The following is a 24,079-nucleotide window of genomic DNA, read 5'->3' as shown; positions in this document are numbered from 1 at the left end:
GTTCAAAAGTTTGAGGTCAGTACGATTTTTTTTTTTTTTAAGAAATTAATACTTTTATTCGGCAATGCCACATTAATCTGATCAAAAGTGTCAGTAAAAATATTCATAATGTTACAAAAGATTTCTATTTTAATTTTTTTTTTAACTTTCTATTCATTAAAGAATGCTTAAGCCTGCATCACGGTTTCCACAAAAATGAATAGTTCAGCCATGAAACTATTCACATTCTGATTGGTTTGTTCAATGTAACATTCTCAGCCAATCAATTTCACGTATGTCATCATAACTGAAATTAGAAGAAATCTTCTAAGATCATGTGACACTGAAGACTGGAGTAACAATGCTGAAAATTCACAGGAATACATTACATTTTAAAATATATCAAATTAGAAAACTTATTTTTAAATTGTAATAATATTTCACAATATTGTATCTTTATCAAATACATGTAGCCTTAGTGCACATAAGAGACTTCTTCTAAGATTTTAAATTGTATTAAAACTAATTGGAGAAGAACTGCTCCCTCAAATCACAATTGAATAAGATTGTTGTATGTCATTCGATTGAATTGTGAAATTGAGGTTTTGAATATTTATAATCATTTTGTAATGGTTCACATTTTAGTTTAGCTAAAACTATTCTTCAGACCTGATCTCTGGATTAATATGTCATAATATTTAATGAGTATTTATTAGGAAAACATGTTTATACAACATCATTCCACAGCATATAAGGATCATTGAATTGTCACCTCATCAGGGCAGTATGCACATCCTGTGCCGATCTGAATACATTCCGAGCAGGTTTTGGTCCTGGCAGCGGTACAGTGGTTCACTATGTAACAAAAAAAGCATATTTTTTTGCATATAACAAAGATAATTCTTCAAATTTGGTTTTAAATGTTCTGAACTCAGTAATTATGGTCTTCTTAGCATTACTGTATACATTTGGGTAACATATCTGAATTTCATTTCGTATGAAGTCTTATGAGATGTTCTACTGAAACCAAAAAGTCGCCAAGTACATCTATTGTCTCATCATTTAACCAAACTAATAAACTTTTTCTTTTGCTTGAAAATTCTGCAAAATGTGGGTTGACCTTTTCTTATCCAGTGCAATATATGTTGTCATTACTGATTCCAGTGAACAGAAAGTAATCTGGTGTTTTTAACTGACTTGGAATTGCTTCCTAAGTAAAAGTGTTTTTAATTGAGATTTGAGGTTTAAGGGATTTAAGAGTTGATGTTCCCACCCTCATTAGCACGACTGACTGTCACAGCAAGCATGAGAATGTAGATCCCCACAGCGAGACGCCGATCCCATCCTCCCATTTCAGTCTGAAACACAAATGAAACAATAGCGAGATCGTACATATTACATAAAGTTAAACATGGTGAGCAGATGTCACACATAAACACCACACACATGGAGATACACACCAGAACTGATCGTAAGTGAACTGAAAAATTCGATGCATGCAAGACATGTGCCTTGATAAACACCATAAAAACAAACATGACACACTGCAGTGTGCAATTACTTTAAATCTACACCATATATATGTGTATCCATTAGACTTTTAGAGACTTTTTACAGGCCGCTGTCCATATCTTATCTACAGAAAGAGGAATAGCATGCACTTCAGATGTCACGCCGGGGCTTAAATCACTAAAACAGCAGCAGAAATCTGATCCACCTGCTGATATCACTTTCCCTCGCTTTTCACCCGCTACCTTTCTCCCTGAAAACATCAAATGAAAGTTGAGCCCATTTCACCCCCCCATAAATCTGAACTCTGACAGTCAAGAGGAGAAACAGACCAATGATTCCTCAGGAATTCCACTCATATCCTCTACAGATGGACACACAATCCAAGGAAAAGTAAGACAGCGGAATGTTTGAGAACAACTTTTTATATTTGTGCATTACATTTTGGTCGTTTATTTTCATTTTCTACAATGAAAAGATAATAAATGAGCGTTTGGACATTCAATTAGTTTTCTTTCTAATTACTTTATATTGATACTCGGGCTGTCAAACGATTAATCACGATTAATCACAACCAAAATAAAAGAAAGTGTTTACATATATGTGGGTGCACTCACTGTGTATAATTATTTTGTATATATAAATACACACACATGCATGTATATTTAAGAAAAAAATATTATTTATATATGAAATATTTATATTTAAATCTATATAAAGTGTATACTTGAAAATATTTCCTAAATCTATACAAGCATGTGTGTGTATTTATATATATATATAAAATAATTATACACAGAGCACCCACATATATTATGTAAACACAAACTTTTATTTTGGATGCGATTAATCGTGATTAATCGTTTGACAGCCCTAATTGATACTGATAAGTATAATATCAATATTTGCTGAATAAAGTCTAATTAAGGGGGAGAAACGGGACACTTAATTGCATGCCGCCAACACACATACTGTGTGCATCAGACAGACGTTGCGTCACATCTTACTGTTTTTCTCTAGGTGTTCTTGAACACGTCTAAACACCTGTGTACTCATTCTGTGATGCATGCTCTCTCTAAATGTGGTGAATGTAGTGAAACATGTTGCCTGTAGACCTGCGAAAAACCGATAACTATTAAAGTCAGGGAGCATGATTAAATGTTATTTAATGACATGTTTTCACTTTTGAATTATGTTAAATTGAAAGTTTTGGGTTTAAAATTTAAAAAATTGTTTTTTATAACAAAAAAAACTGGTGTTTGCACATCCATCAACTTTACATTCACGTATATTTGCTCTGAGTTCATATTTTGACCAACATTGCTGGAATTTCACTCCAGGATGAGAGAAAACTCAATCTCATATAAATATCACTGTGCCTGAGACCTAAACAGACCTTAACATGCTATTGTGAACCTGATCGGTGCTGTGTTAACCTCACAAATGGGCAGATAAATCAAGCTTAGTGATACACAGAAAAAAACAACATAACCCAGAAATACCCAATCCAAAAATATTAGATATTGTGTGTGTACTATGATATATGTCATTCATTCCTTCCATTCTGTGCAACCAGCAAACCTTTTCCAAGCTAAAAACAAATTCTATTAATCTGAGAACAATAATGACATTATAATACCATAAACAAACATGGTCACAATACATGACCCAGACACAAATGTGATTTGATGGGCACAATTGCACAACAACAACATTAAAACTGCAAAAATAAATGGTGCAGCCTTGCAAAACATGCATAACAACCAACAGACAAACACCTTCATGAGGAATTAGTTTGAAGATGAAGAACAAAAAGAGCTGAACAGTAGTGTGCAAACTTTTTAAAGAACTAAAACAAACGGATTCAAAGATTTCTCTTCTTCACATAGCCGGCGACAAACATCAGCAAACAAAAAGACACAAGCAAGCAAAGAGTAAAGGGGAAGTAGAAAAAAGTCTTACAAAATATATGCAGGACTTTGAGGCTTTACAAAAAGATTGTTGATCTCACAAACCTCTTAGTTGTTTCCCAATCCAAGTCCCAGAGTCCACACAGAAACAGCAAAGTTCCCAAAAAGAAAATCCTTAATACTCTCCCTGTTGTCCAATGATTAACCGAAAAAGGGGAAAAGAACCTGTTTTCCACCTGCGTCTTCACACATCCAAGCAACAGGCAATCCTCTTGTGCTCGCAGGAAAACGTCCCCCTCCTATCCCACTTTGTGCTGTGCAAAATCGACTGAATGTTCCTCCAGATACGACTTGTGTTTAAGAGTCAGTGTGTGTCTGGTCCCTCCTCTTTTACACAAGTTGTTCAGGTGGGTTGCAGGCAACACCCTTCCTTTCTTTCTCTGGCTTTATGAGGTAACAGGGTTGCTCCACCTTTCCCTCTGTCCTTTGCTAGCTTGCTCTCTGCAAATTCCTTTAGCAGCACCCTCACCTGTGTGGACTTGAGAATGACAGGTCAGAGCTCCTCCCCGAGGGGAGAGGAAAAGAGAGTGAGAGAGAGAGAGTGAAGAAACCTTGCCCTAACTGACCTTACACAGGGAGTGGCAGGCAGATATATTGCCTGCAGGGTACAAAGAATCATTGCCGCAGTCATTTCTGCACATGGATACTGTCGTACACACACAAACACATGCCTTATTACACTTTAAGACGATGAGGATAGTTTTGAAAGCAACCAACTAAACCCCGAGGTAGCTATGCCGATAAACAATCCGATAGGCTTCACACACTGAAATGAACTCAACGGCGCTAACTGAGCGTTGCCTTTGAAGTCTTGCAAATGTCACTGCCACAAAAATGTGCCCTAATTCAAGAGGGAAAAGAGAAAGTGAGACAGCAAGAGAGGAGGAAAAAACATACTGGGACAGCATTCGAAACAGGGAGACAGAGAGTGTAAGTGGTGAAAACAAGCATTCCTGTGCAGCGGGAACAAAGCAACAGTTTTCCATTTACAACTTGAGCAGGTCAGTGACCTTGTCCAGAACAGCTTAGAAAGAGAAAGAGTGAGAAAGGACAGACAGACAGATAGACAGATAGACAGATAGATAGATAGATAGATAGATAGATAGATAGATAGATAGATAGATAGATAGATAGATAGATAGATAGATAGATAGATAGATTTATCATTTATCATTATCATTCATTTATTAAATGCCACAAATCTTGCAAACCAAACAACAATACAAACAATAATACATCCAATTGAAATTGTGAGTTCAAGTTCTTCCTATGATCAAGCTCCCTTCCAATATTCGATAAAAAGATAGATAGATAGATAGATAGATAGATAGATAGATAGATAGATAGATAGATAGATAGATAGATAGATAGATAGATAGATAGATAGATAGATAGATAGATAGATAGAGAATTATTCATTCTAGTGCTTACTAAATTCACAAGCTGAAAACACACAGTAAAAGCACATGGACAAACCATGGCAACGAGAAATCATGGGAACCACATTCCCGCAGGGCAGATGCATAACACTAAACACACAATGAGTCAGAAACAAGGTGTGTCCTTCCCCAAGTAACAATCAGACTGCCTGGCACTCAGTGAAACGTTAGTAAGGGATGTGTGTGGTACAGATGTCCCTCAGGGATGACCTGTGGAAAACCTTAGCTGTTATTGTCCATTTCTGACTGCCGGACATCAAGAAAAGTTCCAAGTGCATTTCCTCGCATGCTTGAATGTTTCCCTTGGATAATTATTATTTTTTAACATCAAAGTACATTAAGCACAATTTATGGCCAGAAGGAAACATTCCATTCACATTCAGAACTCTGAATTCATATTATCACTTTTGCATTCAAAAGAAAGAGGCACAAAGATACAAATTAATCAGTTGAAAAGAGAAATTATTTAGGCTACCGATAAAATATTAATATTGCCCTTAGAACATGGACAATAATGTCTGCAATCTTCTGCCAATTTCGGACACAACTTCCAAAATAAATATTGTTCTCCTCCTTAGCGGTCAAGAGCATCCCTCTCAGGATTTCCTGAATAAAAAATAAAAAAAATAATGGTAACCATACAGTTTACTGTTACTATTTTAACTCTCTTGCTAACCAAAAATAATAATTAAAAAAATAGCAACACAGGATGCAGCAAGAAAACAAACACTGTCATTGTTTCATTTCTTTACCTGACGACAGTGGTGACTAATATCAATTTAACACAGTTTTATTGAAGTAGCCAAACAATATTGTAAAAGAAAGGTAACTCGTGGTTACCACGGTAATCTTTCAGCCCTTGAGTATGTGTTTTATTTAGACATTTTACACCACCACGAGCACAAATATTGTTTCCACCTCAACGGTCACAAACTTTTCTCAGGAACCTGACCACCCATGAAGCCATGAAGCACACAACTGCTGCAAACAGTTTAAACAGAACACTTATAATATTTAACACGAGTAGCAATGACTTAAATTCAACTCACCTCTTCACCGCTGTCGCTTCAGTCAGTGTCAAAAACTCAGCGAGCTCCTAGAAAACATCTGCGGGCATCATTGGCGGTTTCCGAGTCAGCTCAAATATTGTATCACACAAACATTCATGCATTTATAAATTCACATTTTCCTTGCACTTGCAAACGCCCTGGACTGCATTACGCACATTTTTGGCAACCGCTCTTTTGCGAGGCAAACGTCTCAATCATTTACATGACAAAAGATTCCCTCAGAATTTATTACTTTCTTTTGTTATTTGTAATCAGGCTGGACAAATGAAAACGGCTAGCTAGCTGTGTCATTGAAAGCAGACCAAAAAGTAGCTCAGTCAGACTGCAAAGAGCAAAATTCTGTACTTGGCTCCGCAAAAAAAAAAAAAAAAAAAAAAAAAAAAGAAAGAAAAAGAAAAGAAAGAAAAAAAAAAGAAAAGAAAAAAAGTTTATTTTCAACAAAAAAAAATTGAAAAGTCCTGTGAGTGAGATGCATGATCTCACAGATTTAGGCACATAACCTTCAAAGGTGCAAGGTCGGTAAGTTTTTTAAAGGAAATAATATTTTTAATTAACAATATTTTATATCACAAGATTTAGATTTCATCAAAGAATTAAAATATTTAGAAGCACAGTTGTTTCCAACATTAATAATAATAATAGCCTAATGATAAATGTTTCTTGAGCTGCAAATCAGCATATTAGATCACATGACACTGGATACTGCGTAAGGATGCTAATCAATAGCTTTTTAAATTTAAAACATATTTTCACAACATTACTGTTTTTAATGTATTTTTGTTCCAATTAAATGTAGTCTTGGTGAGAATATGAGACTTATTTCACAAACATTAAAAACCAACCCCATAATTTTAAAAATGTGTCAAGCTAATACTAAAATAAATAAATAAATGAATAAATAAATACTAAATAAAATCTGCAACAGTAGTACAACATGAAACTGTCCCCCTATATTCTACTTGCCTTTTGGAAATGAATACAGGCCTATATTTGAATAAGTGCACCAGTGCTATGTATGGGTTTACAATATTGGCAAAAACATATGGGTACTAGTGGGTAGATTTAAATTAGCTCTCACTACAGTAACACAGAAAGTTAAACAAATTGTCAAGTTCTAGAACAATCAATGAATCACCATGCATGTTTAAATACTTGGTACAACATTATAATTATGTGCACTGCATGAATAAACCTTTGTTGCCGGATTCCACTGTAGATCAGTGGAGTCAGGGCCTGTACCGGGTGTGTCTTCAATCTGAGTCACCCTGACGCACACTTAGCACTCGCTCAATCCCCATCTCTCAATCTCAGCAGACAAACGTACTCCTGTGCGTCAACAGATTTACCTGGGGCCATGAAAACTCAAATAATAATTAAAAACACTATTTGTTACAAACATAAAGTCTTACATTTGAACAGAAATAAAGTTTGACAGGCCAATAGGAGAGAGTGGGGTAAGATGTGCCACAAGAATTTGCTTTCCTTTAACCAGGAAAAATTAAGAAGGCAATTGATTATATTTCTGAAAGTCTGCTTAACAACTGAACTGAGAAGAAAGCATTTATAATACGCCTAGACTAGACCACAACACATCCCTGAAGTGTCAGCAGAGGTTGCGTCTACTAGACTCTCCCCTAAGGCCTCATCGATCCTCAACATACTCGTCTCCATACCGGTGTGACTTTGATCTTCAACCAGATGGAACTGGATAATATTCTGATTGTTCCAATTCAATCTGACTTCTGACCTATAATGCTGCATGAATCATCATACACTGTTCGTTCGTTGGCCAGAGGACTGCCCTCCTGACTGAGCCTGTGTTCTCCCAAGGTTTTGCCACCTGATGGAGCTTGGGTTCCTTACCACTGTCGCCGTTTTCCACCTTTGTTGCCATTGGCTTTTGGCTTGCTTAGTTGGGGACATTAAATTTAACATTTAATATTCAAAAATACTATTGATCTGCTTGTATTGACACCATTATATGACAACTGAACTGAGCTGAACTATGACATAATCATATGTAGAATTGTACACACATAATATTAACATTGCCTCTGTATGACTCTCTGTGGTAGCAGAAACTGTTTCTTCTTACTGTAAAGATGAGCATTGAATTGAGTAAACTTTATAATACTCTTTTTGGTGTATTGAGTACTTACAACTGCCTGGGGTTCTGTTGGGACAGGATGCTCCAAAAGACAGATATTACAATCAGAATCTGTTGGGCCCAACAGATTAGGTAAAATAAATAGAAATATTGATTTAATATTTGTATTGAAATAATATTAATATTGTAATATTAAAATATTGATTCGCAGACATATTTTTGTCTGGCGCTGTTGCCATGGTGACTCATAATATCTGCGCTCCATTGATATTGGCTGTTTATAGTTGTGGTGAGCAAGACCAATTAAAAAAATTATAATAATAAAAATAGCATAGACCCCAAACTATTTAATGGTAGCATAAGTTACCCATTTAATTTTATGTTTTTTTAAAAAAATAAATAAATAAACATATTGTCATATGTTCTAATGTAACATACTAATTTGATCATTTGCACTAGGTTTTATCTGGAAGAATAGCCCACTTAAGAGCAGTGGTTCTCAACCCTGGTCCTGAACTCAGATCATAAGCAAACTTAAAAAGCTGTCGAGACATTACACATCACACCACTGGCAGTGTGAATGAACCAAAATCAAACAATTCTGGGACACATTATCTACGAAAGAGGCTTTGAAGTAATTACCACTTAGAGTAAAGTGTCTAGATCAAGGGACGTAAGTTTGAACCCACAACCTTCTTATTATGAAGCCCAGATGTTTAACTAGGCTGTACCCCCACATTCGCAATCGCAGCAGAAGGTTTTAAATGTTTTAAATATGGCAGAGGGAAGATGCCAGGAAATCATCTCATCGCACAGGACTTCTTAGCTTGAACGGCTCAAGTTCAGAATGGAAAAGGTATCGCTTAGATATAAATCTAGTAAATGCACACCATCTTCCAATTTCAGAACCCCAAAACACATTCCTCATCCACAAAACGTTCTTTAACACCCATTTCCACAGCTTTTTCTTCATCCCAGACGCCGATACTCTCAGATTTGAAATAAACACAGCAGAGTTTTATAAATTCAACAGCTTTGCAATTTTACAAAAAAAAAAAACATTTATTTCTACACTGCTGAGCCACAGAGTCATTTTAATATATACATGTTTAAAAAAAACCTACTTGCATTGCTAAAATTAAATAAAAGAGAGAAATGACAGAAAAAAAAATTGTAAAAATGAACTTGCACTAAATTATAAGACCACCATCTGTCTACACAATAAATCCAATAATACAGTCAATTAGCCCTGATCAGTTGTAATAAAATACCGATTGAATACTCCAGTGATGTTTAACTGGTGTTCTGTGTGACGTGACCCATCCAAAACATGAAAATGGAAACGGATAGAAGGCAAACCTGACTGGTCATCTATCAAACAATGAATGATTACTAAAATAAAAAAATAAAAATGCAAAACTACTCAAATTGTTCCAAGTTTGAAAGAGTTTTCATATGTTAGACATGAAAGCTCAGATGACTTGCAATGCATGACAGCTGCAGGATAGTTTTTACATACATGAAATCAATGCAAAACATCTGGGCAAAGACAACCAAGAAGTTTAAATACAAAAAAGTATCAACCATCGGATGAATGCATTTAAAATAGCTAGATAAAGTGAAACACAAAATGGCTGGTACAATTATGCCGTTATAAAGATATTTCCAAAATAGTCTCTTTGTGAAAATGAGATAAAGACCATCCATTCCAGTTGTCCAGACAGTTAAAACCGGCTGTTATTAAACTGATTTTCAACACTTTTTCCCATGTCATTGCTTAGCTTTTTTTTGAATGGTTCCCACAGCAGAGATGACAGTGGTCTTGGTGCCGCTGGCTGTTGTGGTCACAGAGACGACTCCAGGGAGGGTGGCAGTGGTGGTGAGGAGGGCGGGTTGTGCCAGGGTTACTGGCACTGCTGAATCCCACTTGCTCTTCCTCTTCTGAGCATCTGTTGGATCATAGCACTTAGGTTTAATTCAACCAGAACTAATGGTAGGTTTGTTTGCAGTAACACTAACCAATAAAGACTTAATCATAATTCAACTTATGTTGGGCTGTCACAATTCCTCAATTAAATCACGAGTTCTTGATTTAAAAAAATCCTCGATTGCAATTTGCCCATGTTGATTAATTGGCAAAACACAGAAGTGGTGCATTCCACGGACGAGAATCCATGACCGGCATCATTAAACCTTTTTAAAGGCTGCAGGATATATCAAAACCATTTAAAGGTGCAGTGTGTGATTTTTCGCGGCATCTAGTGGTGAGGTAACGAACTGCAACCAACAGAAGTTACGGTGGCCGACAGGAAAAGATGTCGTCGTCTGAGACAGCAGAGTATCCAGTTAAGCAATGAAGTTAAATTAAGAAATTATGTTTACTTAATTATTTAGTAAAACAATATGTTACTGCAAATATTATTGTTACTTGTTCATTATTGTGTCAGTGTTTTATTCGCTGACTTTAGCCAGCTTCTTTGCACAAAGAACAACATAGCAACGAAACGCGCTTGTCCGTTTAGGGCTACCGTAGAAACATTTCAATTCATGCAAGTTACGAGTTTCTTCCAACGGCATCAGGTATATATATATATGATGAAGGCCGTGAGACCGAAAACGTTGTTGAATAAAAAGTTTGTGATGTGCAAGTTTGGATAGTGTGCGGGATCTTCTCTCTGGCACATTTTCGACTTATTTTTTTTGGTCGTTTTTTCCTACGCACCTACCAATTGCAGTTGTGCAATGGTTTTTTCATTTTATATTTATTATAAAACTAGAAATGGCTTATGCAACTACCATCAAAGTGGCGACACACTAGAAGTAAAGAAATATATGGACTGATTTTCTCTTATATTTTATGCTTTTTTCCAACTGTATTATTCAGCATTTAGAAATATATATATGAAGAGTTCAGATGCAAAAGCCTCTAAATGCCATTTGAAATTTTCTTCTAAAATGACCATTTTTATCAAGCTTGTATATTTAAGTTCATTAATTTCACTTAAACGACAATTAATAGGTAATCTTCATTGCCATTTAAGTGAAATTACTGAACTTAAATATACAAGCTTGATAAAAATGATAATTTTAGAAGAAAATTTCAAATGGCACTTAGAGGCTTTTGCATCTGAACTCTTCATATATATATATATATATATACATTTTTTTTTTAAATAGTAAAAGCCTTGGTCTTCAAAAAAAAAAAAAAGACCATACTGACTTTGTGTGACCTAAAAACTATTTTTTGCATCATATTTTTGGTAATATATTTGTATTATTAATAATAATAATAATAATAATAAGCAGTGTTGGGTAAGTTACTCTAAAAAAGTAATTAATTACTAGTTACTAATTACCTCTTCAACAGTGTAATTAGATTACTGTACTAATTACTCTCTCTAAAAAGTATTTAATTATTTTTAATTACTAATTACTTTCAAAATCCCATATCAATCTCAACCATCTGAATAATTTAAGGATAGATTAATTCTTTCAAATAAATACTATAAAAATTCCATGAATTATCCGTAAACTGACCAAGGTGAAGGTTACATAATAAAAACATACTTTTTAACATCAGACATTTTGATGTTGAACCTACTATTGTTTTATGTCAGATCTCATGACATTTCTCACTTTTTTCATACATATTTTACAAGACGACTAATTCATACGAATTTGTACGAGTGCGGTCGTACGATTTAGACACCTCATAAAATGCATACGAATCGCTGTGAGATCGAATTGATCCATACGCAGTATTTACCTCAATTACAACAGAAGTAACTGTAATTAAATTACAGATAAATGAAGAGTAATCCCTTACTTTACTTTTTCAAGGGAAAAGTAATTAAATTACAGTAACTAATTACTTAGTAATTAGTTACACCCAACACTGATAATAAGTATAATAGGCTCTTATTATCCAACAGTAACAGGCTGTTATTATACAACAGTAACATTGCCTATTTATGTTGCAATTACATCACTTTACATTCTTAAAGCCCTTCTTTTTACATTAAACACTCAATCATGCATTGTACCTGTGGATGAGGCAGTTGTTGCATTTGTGGCCAGAGCTGCTGCATTAGAAGTGGTGCCTTTTTTAGTGCCCGTCACAAATTCAATCTAAAGTCACATGGGTAAAACATAACCGTCAGTGAGCTTTTGGCCCATATAGAAGAAAGAAAACTTTTAATATTATTAAATACCAATAATAATAATAATAATAATAATAATAATAATAAGTGGAGTGCCTCAAGGTTTTAACCTTGGTCTTTTCCTTTTTGGCTTTTTCCAGCTTGTCCATCTCCACCTTCTGAGCTTTGGCTGTGGAGAGAATAGCACACAAATGGTTAACAGATGTAATCAATTTAATCCATATGAGTTGAAAATGTCAAATTAAATTTTAAGCTAAATTTACCCAGAGCCTCATAATATGAATCCTCTGACCAGCCATGGGGGTCAAACATGTCCTATGGAGAAGTAAACAAAAACTTTCATAAAACAGCAATGTGTGTTTACATGATATTAAAAAGTAAACAGTCCCTACTTTTGGATAATTGGTTCCAAGTTCATCAATTCCACAGAACTGGATTAGCTTCTCATAAATACTATAAACACAAACAGATGGTTAGTTTGCAAACAAGTACAACAATATAAAAATATAATCTGCTTTAGGTTATGTCTGGTGCATGGTGTGTCATTAAAACTTGTTATCTCCAGACCTTGGGTTGCGAAACTCTTTCTTCATTTGAATATGGCTGTTTGTATCAAAGTCTCCATGAAGCTTCCGCTCATAAAGTTTAAAGATCTTTTCCTACAAAGAAAAAAGGCACAACAGTCTTATTATCTAATTCTTTTTCATATCATTATCAATATTAAGTGCATGCATGATCTTGCTAAATACACAAACTGTCTATTTTTGTTTTCATTTTAAATGCAAGTTTATGTAAAATGTGGACTACGAAACAAGAAAAATACTGTTTCCTCTCTCCAAGTGTTTTGAGACACTAGGAATGAATAAAGTCTTTGTACGACTGCGAGTTTCTAGAACTAGAGGGTGATTTTTGACAACCGGACTCCAAGAAGCACTTGGAGATCTGCCATTTTCAGTTTCCCCTTCACATTCCAAGAAGTCAAATACATTTAAAAGTCCTTTGTTGAAACAGTTAAGACACTGATCTTCATTTGTACAAAATGTACTACAAGAAAGTTAGCAAGAAGACCAACTGAGGTATACGAGGGAATGAGGATCATGTCTGAGCAGTGATAAAAGCACAGCCACAAGGACAGGATATTAATCATGACGTGGAAAAGCACAGCCCATCTATCAGTACTAGGCTGTACTACACTGAGTGTGAAAACCACACCCGGGCACACCTGCCCCAACAGCTCACGAGAAACAGAGCCACGACAGGAAGTGGTATGATCAATGAGATTGAATAATGTGGTTTGTTAATATTTATTCATAATGTGTTCAAATATGACAACAGCATCAGCATGGTTTTGACATCACTGACCTCAAATGTTCAAATCCCTGGACATGTTCTGACAGGATGCAAGTTGCATGATTTAGGGCAAACTGCCAGTCCTTACCCCCGGGTGAGGCAAAACACCTGAAAGACTGACACCCACAACCTTCCACCCACTTGAGAACCCCTCCCCCCCCCCCCCCCCCCAGTGCCACACCCTGAGACAAAACATGCCAGCCAGGATCTGAACATGTGCTCTTAGACGTTGCCAAGAACTAAAACAATGCACTCATATGATATGATCTCTTTTTATGACTGTTGACAAAGCGTAGCAGTCCAACCAAAACAGAGCAGCGGATAGAATGTTTTTCAGAGGATATATGGGAAAAAAAAAAAAAAAAAAAAAAAAAAATCGAATTCTTTGGAAATTCAGAATTCACCAAGAATGAGAAGCACCAATCATATGGTTTATTTGCATGAATAGTCTACGCATGTTGTTTTAATTACTTCCAAACCTGTAAGATATTTGTTCATTATCAGAACAAAAATTAAGATATTTTTGATGAAATTCATCAGCTTTCTGTGCCTCCATTTACAGCAACTTTCCAAAAAGGTTTTGTTTTATTTTCTGCGAACAAAATATTCTCATAGTTTCATAAAATGAAGGTTGAACCACTGCAGTCAGATGGATTATGTTAATGTTGTCTTAATTACCACTTTCAAGACCCAGAAAGGTAGTAGAGTTGCTGTATGTATATGGAGGTACAGAAAGCTCTCGGACTTAATCAATTATTTTAATTTGTCTTCCGAAGATGAACAAAAGTCTTACGGGTTTGGAACATCATGAGGATGAGTAAGTATTTTCATTGGTGGGTGGGTAACCCTTTAATTAAGATACTATTATTAGTTTTCAACCAGTATTTTTTGTATTAATTTTTGTATTTCCTGTTTTCAATTTCTTTTTTGGTCAGTTTTATTCATTTTATATATCTATATAATTTTTATTATACTATATTTCTGCTTGTTATTTTAGTACATCAAGTTAAACTAAATAAAAATGAGAAATTGCCTTAGCAAACAACCGATAAAAAAACAACATTTATTTTATTTGAAGTAATGGAATTTATGGTTTTATTTTTAGTAAATTATAATAACCCAGAATTCAGCTTCAAGTATTTATGGAAATAAAACTATCAGACAGTGTTTGTTTATATGGAAGATGACTTAATTAAAAACCCTATTTCAGCATGAGAATACAATCAGCATAAAGTCAGGTCTACTTTTGCAGCATACATCCTAAACGAACAACGAGCAAAATATTTTTTAAAGAATGCAAAATCCCTTTTATTTGAAAACATTTAATAGTACATGATGAAATTACCTTTACCTAAGACTAGCCTAAAAAAATCTGTAGTCATGTTAAATAATGTAGTTCATGTTAACAAATGAGATATTATTATAAAGTGTTACAGAAAAGGCTATCTGACTGACATTTAAATTGACCAACTTCTTTTTAACATCAGGTTTATGTACAAATTAGAAATTATAGTACAGCAGCCAATTATCAAAGTAAACAAGTGCTCGTTGAAATAATCAGAATTGAAAGGAAATGGAAAATGTGTTGATTTCTGTAAAAGTTCAGATTTTTCACAAATGTAAGTGTCCTTAGGATCTAATTTATAATGAAAAGGACTTAACTAACATGTGATCAGTTCAATCAGTCTTGTTATTTGTTTGTGCAATATGCATAGGCCTGTGAATGGTCAGCGGACAAGCTATTTGATAGCAGCTAAGAGACTAGCATCTATCAAAAACAAGTTCTCTCATTGGACCCCATGGCAACAAGTCAAGAACATCTCAAACAGAACAGAGCCACAATCTCACCTGCAGATGACTGGAACAACGCCCGGCAGGTTCAGGAGGAATTCTGATCTCGTCAGGAGACATGTTCCGAACCTTCTCCGAAAACTGTGCTATAAAGAAGAAGAAAATATTCATTTGAAGATTTAAATGCATGAATATTACAATTTACTTTATAGTATAAACAGGTGTGCTTCAATAGAGTAATGATGATCATATGCTGATAAAAACAAACTAAATTTTTTCAAGAAAATATAGTTGTGCTTAAACATGCAAACTCTCTGCTAGGATGCCGGGGTATTGCTATGCATGTTTTATCTAGCATGTTGGTAAGGTGAATAGGGTGATGTATACTGTATTTTATATATATATATATATATAGTGGTGCAAGCTTATATATAATTATTTAAGTTACAATTTTTCTTTGGTATATTTTTACATATTTCATACAAATATGAAAATCATACAGTTAAACGGCAAGAACATACTAAAAACTATAAATAAAAATAAAATCATGAAGAAAATCCTTCTCCCATCAGCAGTATAAAGTTTCCAAACACACAAATATTCTGGATTCCGTATGCAACTTTAACCTCAAGCTAAATTTTTAGTTTCACATTTTTAAAATGACACTAATCCACTACAATTTCGCAAGCATGTGCAAGAACTCTGTATTTTTTCTTTATTTCTTCAAACTAGAAGCAAGCATCTATCAGCAGTCTGTCAGACATCTCTGGAGCAAATTACGGAGAAATGGAATTTGTGGTTGCGTCCACATGCAGCAGTGAACACTCTTCAAACCATACTGGTTGGAACAGGCTACTGCCGAATTCCCCTTCACCTCACCTCCACTCTTCTCAATCCCAAACACCCTTCCTCCCCCCCATCTGCATCTCTCACACCCCCTGGCTGCTGTTCTGGGCAGATCTGAGGCAATGACTGTGGGCCAAAACATGCTCTGTTTGGTAAAACACATGACAGACACACACACACACACACACACAGAAGCAGGGAAGGGCTGGGTGGAGCGCTCTAGAAGTGGCACACTTCCCAAAGCCATGCACAGATATAAACATGTAGAAACAGGGCTTCTGGCGATGAACATTTTCATCAGTTGCCTTACGCAAACTGAACATTTGAGAACAACCCTTTGGCTAAACAGGTCATGCACACCTGTAGAGCTACTCTAAAGAGAAAGAGGTAATATAACACAGAGATAGCATTTAAAATTATCAGATTCATTATTATTATTCCTCAGCTATGATTTGGAGTTCCTAAAATCCCAAACCTTCAGTATTAAAAGTCGATTTGATGATAAATGAAACATCAAATTGTGCAGTTTCTCAAAATGACAGGCTTTAGGACAAGTGATCAGACTTGCCATTTTTCACCTGGCGGATGTTAAAAAAAAGTCCCATAGGCTTACATTTAAGAAGAAACCTGTGTCACAGAGTTCAACAGTGTCATTATGTCTTATTCTGTGACTGTGGTGTTTTTCCCTGGTCTTTTAAGGTGAATAACAACATAATAAACTTTGATTTGAAGCAAAATCGGACAAAAAGTGTATTTGAAAATAAGAGAAAAAGACAAAGGTAGGAGGCTGTCTACTTAATGGCTTTAATGATGGAAAGAACTTAACACCCAAGATGAATTGGGAACGACATAATGGATAAATATAAAACTATTGATGGCTGATTATTACATATAGGAACAATGTATTTTATGTTTCTTGCAATATATATATATATATATAACAACCACCAAGAAACCACCCAGAAAACCCTAGCAACTAGGGCTGGGTATTGACGCAAATTTCAGGATTTGATTAAACTTGCGATTTGATTCCCATTCAATTTAATTTGGATTATTCTGGATATTGTTTATAAGCCATTTTAATGACGTCTTTCCGCTGTTGAAACCTGACTGAGCGATTATATGAGACATGATGTTTCTTTTAACATACCTTCTGATGTTCATTCATGTTTATTTCGCACTGTATTAGTAAAGTGGAAGAGATGAGATGATCAGTGATCTGACATGCCATATTAAAGAGTGCCAAAATGGTTTTAATTTCAGAAATCAAATAGACAGAATTCAAAATCTGAGACTGTTTCAAATCAAAAGTAACAAAGCACAAAGCTCATTGCGATTTATTGAACGGTTCTAGGTGAGCTACAATGGTCTGAAAACAGCATAGACTAAATTATCGATTCTTCGTAATTTAAGAATCGGTTTCGGGTTCATAAAAATGAGAATCGATTAAAATCGAGAAATTACTATTTTTTCCCAAACCTATTAGCAACCGCCATGGCAGCTAACTAGGCAAACACAACAAATACTTTCTTAAAAAGTGTAAACACTTTGGTATACAATTGTCAATTTACAGGAATTTTATTTGTGGCTGTCATGGATTAAACTGTAGTTGGTCTGAAAGCTGTGTTTTATAAAGCGTTCACACGTTTTAATTACAGTGTGATTAGAGTAAATGTGGTAGCAGCAGGCAGCAAGTGTGCACAGGAATGTTGGCAAGACAGGGGTCTTCTATAAACCCTTAAAATCCCCACCGCTGCTCTCAAGCCGGATTTCTTATTCCTGATATGATTTTAGCTGATTTTTGAGCAGTAGATCTCTCCCCATTTGTCATTTCCTCTCCATCAGAGTAATCACGCGTTAACTGTACATGACTCATTTCTCAGGCATCTTCAGAGCTCAGTGTTCACCCAAACTAGTGGCACCATCACACACAAAGCCCATACACCAACTCCAGTCTCAGAAAGACTCCAAAAAAGAGAAGGAGGAAAAATTAGAGCCGAATGTAAAGCTCTTCTGTCTCTCAACCACAAAGCAAATCTTTGAGTCTCCAGCAAGACCGTCTATTCTGATCTTTTCACATTTTAATGTGAAGAAAAACAAGACAAAGTGGAACGGTCAGTTACTCGTCCAAATGTCTTGTTTACTGTAACTCAGAAAGAGAAAGATACAGACTCATCAGAAAGATATGTGGCATTATAATACAGTTCTCATACATAAAAGTTTAGGGACCCAAACTTCTAGAGCAGGCTGCATGTATTATGTTGTCCATAATGTTGCACATTACAACGTTTTTTTTCATGAAGAACCTACTCTCTCTACGTTCCAGCTGATAAACGATAAAAATATTGACAGCCAATCAGAATCCACCCAACTATAAGAGCTTGAGCATTTAAAGCAGTAGGTGGAAACTGCAGGGCATGCTTATTATAATCAGAACATTTTTATTGTTATTGTTTATTGTAACATTATCATTTTTTTCCAGCTGATGAACGATAAAAACATTGACAGCCAATCAGAATCCATCCTGACTTTAAAAAGCTCTAGCGTTTAAAGTGGCAAACAACATAACTGTATAGGGAGCTCATTATAAACAGAATGATATCATCTGTTGATGTGGGCGCTAATATAGTCAACAATGGTAGTGTGAATAGGCCTTAAGTGGAAAAAGAAAAATACACTCATAGAAAATTTAAAGGAAAAATCATGACTTTGATGAGCATTAAAATTAAAGTGCTTTAAGCGTCTTCAGTTGCTAATGTAATTGATTTTTAGCCTTTTATTCTTATTACTTGCAAAATATAATGACAGACCATCAGATATCACTGATGACTTTAAAAAGTGATGATGTGTCACTATAATCAATCTAATATCACACAGAGTTGCCATAAAACAGAACTGAAGCAATCCAACCTGGATCCCTCATTTCCTGGGCACGGCCAAGGTACACAAACACACACCTCACCAACTTTCTTAGACCATGTTGGCTGGAGCACAAACACACATCAATGCTTTCTACCATCTCTTTGGAAAGATATTTTAATGGAAATTAGGGAATGTTTGATTCATTTGATACTTACCAACAAGCTCATTGGGGTCTTTAACCTCCACTTCCAGGACATCCTACAATAGAATGGTAAAAAAAACACATATTGACAATCAATAATACATTTCATTTCAGTGCTTTCAAATCAATCCACATGAGATGAATTATGATAAACCAGATGATATTTGGCCATTTTGGCATTATCAGCGTCAAATAATAACTGTGCCTGCTTGATGATTTAATAAAAGTGTTAGCACCCCCTTGTGTAAGCTCCAAAATCTTCCAACAGAAGAGTCAAAGGATAAACAGTTTTTCATTTTACATAAATATAGCGTAATATAAGTGTTTATTAACGCATATCTTTATACACAACTATCTATTCAGAAGAGAATAGGTTTAATCCTTTGCTGTAGCTTTTAAAACACAAAATGTCTCTCTTGGGAAGCTTGAAACCCAAGGTGTGATGAAATCTGCACCAAAGTGAATAGTAAAACTAGGCTGAAAAAAATACTGAACTAGGCTGAAAAAAGTACACTGGGCCTCTTTACACGATCTCAGATACAGTCACTCAGCAACAGAATATGCAGATGGAAGAATCGTCTCGTAAAAGCGGCAAGCGCCCAAGTAGAAAATGTGTCTGGGACAGCACAGAGAGAACGACGTTACTCACTGAGAGAGGAATCTCTTGTAGCCAAAAGCGCAAATCCTAACAACAGTCCTTTCACTTGAAAACTCACCATTTCAAAACAATGTTAGACACAAAAAAGGACCCATCCATCTTCACTGAGGCAGGGGGCCTGCCTAAAAAGGGGTCTTTTTCATTTAGATTAGCCCAAAAATGGGACCACGGGTTAAAGGAGCTACCCCTTGGCATTTCATTGTCATGCCCCTGCATGCACTTTAACAACACTGAAGACAAAAAAAATGTCTGAATAATAAAGACACTTCAATAAGTGAAGATTACAGCCTGCGCTTAAAAGGAACTGTTACCTTTATGCCATTCCAAACCCAAATGCTGCTTTGTTTTTTTTTGTGTACGTGTGGAAAATAGTTGTAAAAAAAGATTCCTTAAAATTCCCCTTTTTGGGCCCTAATGGAAAACAACACCATATAAGTTTGGAACAACAAGAGTGTGAGTAAATGAGAATTGTATTTTTTGGGATGAAAAACAGTCAAGGACAACCCACATAAAACTGAAAGTCAACCCACATAAAAAGAAAACGCACTATAACTCTTACATTTAAAAACGTTCTATTAAGCAATCATAATTTAATTATTTCATTACAAAGCATGTCTTATATCATTTAGTGATTATGAAGAACAGCGTTCTCTCTCTGGGGTGTGGCGCTAAATTGATGCAACATCACAAGCTACTATTGTGAAAAAGTCATTTCAGTGCATGAAATAACTTGCAGTGCTTTGCACATCAGAATTCCTTTAAGATCACTTTAGAATTTAGATTCTAGGTATTCAAACTAATAATGAGAAATACTGTTCATAAAACCGCAACAGAAATTTGTTGCTGATTAAATTTGATGCTGATTTTGAACAAAATATATATATATATATATGTATATATAGTATATACATATATATGTATATATATATATACATACATATGTATATATATATATACATACATATGTATATATATATATATGCAAGGATGTATTAAATTGTCAAACAAGATGTTTACATTATATTCAAATAAATGCTGTTCTTTTTAACTTACTATTCAAAGATTCAAATAGAAAGAGCAGCAAGCATTTCTTGAGCAGCAAATCAGCATATTGGAATGATTTCTTAAGGATCATGTAACACTGAAGACTGGAATAATGATGCTGAAAATTCAGCTTTGCCATCACAGGAATAAATCACATTTTAAAATGCAAAAATATTTCACAATATGACTGTATTTTTAAATAAATGTAAAAAAAACATTTAAAAATGTTACTGTACCAAACTTTTGAATTGTAGTGTACATTCAGTTATGTTAGTTACTACAGCAACGGTTACTACGTATACAAAATATTTAAAATATTATCAACAAGTGCCCATGGTCTCATCATTGAATATCATCAAAATATCAAGGACAAGGTACCAACATAGTACTGTTGTTGTGTAAGGGATGTATATAAAAAAAAAAATCAGGGAGAATCTGTAAACTTTAAAAAACACTGACAACAGCTAAGTACATTTTATAATGATTGTATAACATAAGTACCTGCAGTGTGCATAAACCTGATGTTTAACAAAAAAAAAAAAAATGCTGCATTACTCATAAGACCCTTCTATGCAAGTTCAAACACACATGTTCCTCAGATGGAGTGATGCAGTGTTCTCTTGGTTTGAGAGCAATCACAACACTATAAATTTGGAAGGGTGTGTCTTGAGTTTGATACCCAGAACAGGGAATTTAGGTGGGGTCAAATACCTTCACATCATCTTGGGGCCGCCCTGAGTCCGACTCCTCCTCTTCCTATGAAAACAAAAAGAACAGGGTCACCAAAGTCACATTACCAAACCATATCAAGAGCTCCCCCTTCAGGTGTGCAACAATGGTTCTCAGAGAACGACCGGGAATTCAGCTCTGACTGGGAATTGAATTCATTTCTGACTGGGAATGCAGTTCTGACTGTGAACTTTTTAATGATAAATTCAATTATGACACAGACCTAAGGAAATAGCATATATTTAATATAAAAAGCATATATTTGCTAAAAGTACCCATATGCCAGTTTGCCAACACCGCTTAAACCTAGTAAAAGCCTAAAATGCATGTTTGAGCTGTCTTAACTGAAATCAATTTGCCCTGAATTATCTGAAACTATGTCAGTGGCATTGTTTTGTCTCAAGATGCACACAAGCAATATTTTTTTTCTAAGGTGAGTTTATAAAAGCTACTTAATTTATCTAAGGCCTACTCCTGGCTTAACCTAAGCCCTGACTGTAAGTCCCTGACCAGGACTTAATGACTAATAGTAATGAGAAAAACTAGATCATACTACATTACAACACGTCAGAGTGTAGTCATATTATGAAATAGTTTCTAACCTTTATATGGCATTAATTATATAACCTGTCAGGAATTATCTGCAATTAAAACAAATGGTAATTTGCCTACATTGCAATTATTTATCCATCCATCTATATGTAGGCTATATAAATGTGACAAGAATTATTGCAAATACAAAAATAACAAATTATTATACTTAATTTGAAATATTAAAATGTTATAATAAAGGACTGGAACTTTTATTATTTCAAATCAAGTGAGAAATCAAGACTCTTTTTTTTTGCCACAATTTCCTTTTGTTGGCTCTAGTCTCCTCCACTTGAAAAAAATAATACTAAAAAAGGTCCTATAAATATTGTGAAGGATCATTTTGAGGAAAATTATTTCATGTGAATGTAATGGTCTGACAGAAAAACCCTACACTGAAAAAGATATGGTGAAAACTGACCGAATTTCTAGTGCTGTCCTCATCACTATCCTCATTTTCCGAGGGCTTCTCCTCTGCCTCCTCCACACGACTCAAGTCATCCTCTCCGTAACTAGCCGACACCAATCCACCATGAGATTCTGATTCTGCAGAACAAAAAGTAACCATTTTCAGTTCCACTAGTCAAGATATTCACAAGAACCTTGACTTCCATTCCCGACGATAGCAAGGGTGTTATAACATACTACCAGTTTGTTATCACCTTAAAATCAAACACTGAAATGTCTTCATATTATATAACATCGATCAGAAAGAGACAAACTGAATAAGAAAATTCATAAAGGCACATGAAAGAGCCAAATACGGTTTAAAAAGATTGAGTTTAACTGGATATAGTTACAACGGTAGGGAAGCCTATACAAGTTATTGTTGCTACTGTAAATCCATAACATATAATAATACATATTAACATATATAACATATAAAACATAGTAACATATAATAATAAAAGATCTTTTTGAGGACAGTAAAGGTTAACACCAAGTTACAATCGTTTTAGAACGTTTTAAGCATAAAAATACTAGTACTGGGCAAAGATTACTCACATACAAAATAAAAGATTGTGTTTACATAATATATATCTGTGTGTGTACTGTGTATAATTATTCTGTATATATAAACAGACATGTATACATTTAAGAATTTGTATTTATATATCACGATTATGTATAAATGTAAATACAGTATATACATTTCTTAAATATATACATGCACATTTCTGTATTTACAATATAATTACACACAGATAGGCTATATTATATAAACACAATCTTTTATTTTGGATTCGAATGCGATTAATCGTTTCCCAGCACTAAACAATTACATAAAGTACCAGAAGAACATAGCATAAAAAGCTCTTTATCAAAAAGTAAATTAAATTTGGAACGAGTCTATTTATGCGACAGCACTCCACGGCCAAGTGTTCGTCGTGATAATAATAATATTTTTTACAAACCAACCATCAAGAAACAGCTAGTTCAGCTCATGACAGTAATATATTTCACCAAATAAGCTATTTACATGTAAATATTGTCTATTTCATCGCATTCGCTGTCATTTGTAGCAGCGCATACGTTAGCCTAACCACAACAAAGCCATCAGTGTTACCAACCGCCGGTATTTACATGCTTTTCCTAACATTCATTAGAGCGTATACCTTGATCATCTGTGTCTGGATCTGAATCCTGCTCTGAATCATCCCCATATGCAGCTAGTGAAGACAGAAGCGCACTTCTTTTACTGCTCGCCATGTTCACCGCTGGCGCACATTAGTGACGTATGGTCTATATTTCATCTGCGCACGCTCGGCGTT

General features: G+C 34.9%; 2 protein-coding genes across 4 annotated transcripts in view; both read right to left on the bottom strand.

The window, feature by feature from the left end:
- Positions 1-6,259, bottom strand: part of itgb4 (integrin, beta 4) — a 32,501-nt gene extending 26,242 nt beyond the window's left edge. For 2 of the 3 annotated variants that reach the window (XM_039664531.2, XM_039664539.2), the window contains exons 1-3: positions 3,504-3,966; positions 1,253-1,337; positions 752-834 (exon numbers count right to left, since the gene is read on the bottom strand). In XM_039664531.2, coding sequence (XP_039520465.2) covers positions 752-834; positions 1,253-1,331 — 162 coding nt within the window. In that variant the 5' untranslated portion in view covers positions 1,332-1,337; positions 3,504-3,966. Of the gene's footprint in view, positions 1-751; positions 835-1,252; positions 1,338-3,503; positions 3,967-5,946 lie in introns of those variants that run through there. The other variant, XM_089119800.1, reaches the window with a different exon arrangement.
- Positions 6,260-9,148: 2,889 nt separating this feature from the next.
- On the bottom strand, positions 9,149-24,078 carry sap30bp (SAP30 binding protein). The gene is made up of 11 exons (XM_039664497.2): positions 23,924-24,078; positions 22,729-22,853; positions 21,699-21,743; positions 19,299-19,341; positions 15,433-15,521; positions 12,802-12,893; positions 12,627-12,687; positions 12,498-12,549; positions 12,345-12,403; positions 12,118-12,202; positions 9,149-10,023 (listed from the first exon to the last, which is right to left on the bottom strand). Exons 1-11 carry the CDS (start codon positions 24,015-24,017, stop codon positions 9,845-9,847), a joined length of 924 nt encoding a protein of 307 aa, XP_039520431.1. The 5' UTR covers positions 24,018-24,078; the 3' UTR covers positions 9,149-9,844.
- Position 24,079: the final 1 nt, after the last annotated feature.

This window comes from Pimephales promelas, chromosome 14, assembly GCF_988280905.1.
Source record: "Pimephales promelas chromosome 14, fPimPro1.hap1.1, whole genome shotgun sequence".
NCBI lineage: Eukaryota > Metazoa > Chordata > Actinopteri > Cypriniformes > Leuciscidae > Pimephales > Pimephales promelas.
Note: the sequence above shows the minus strand (reverse complement) of the source record. Positions and strands in the feature narration are given on the sequence as shown.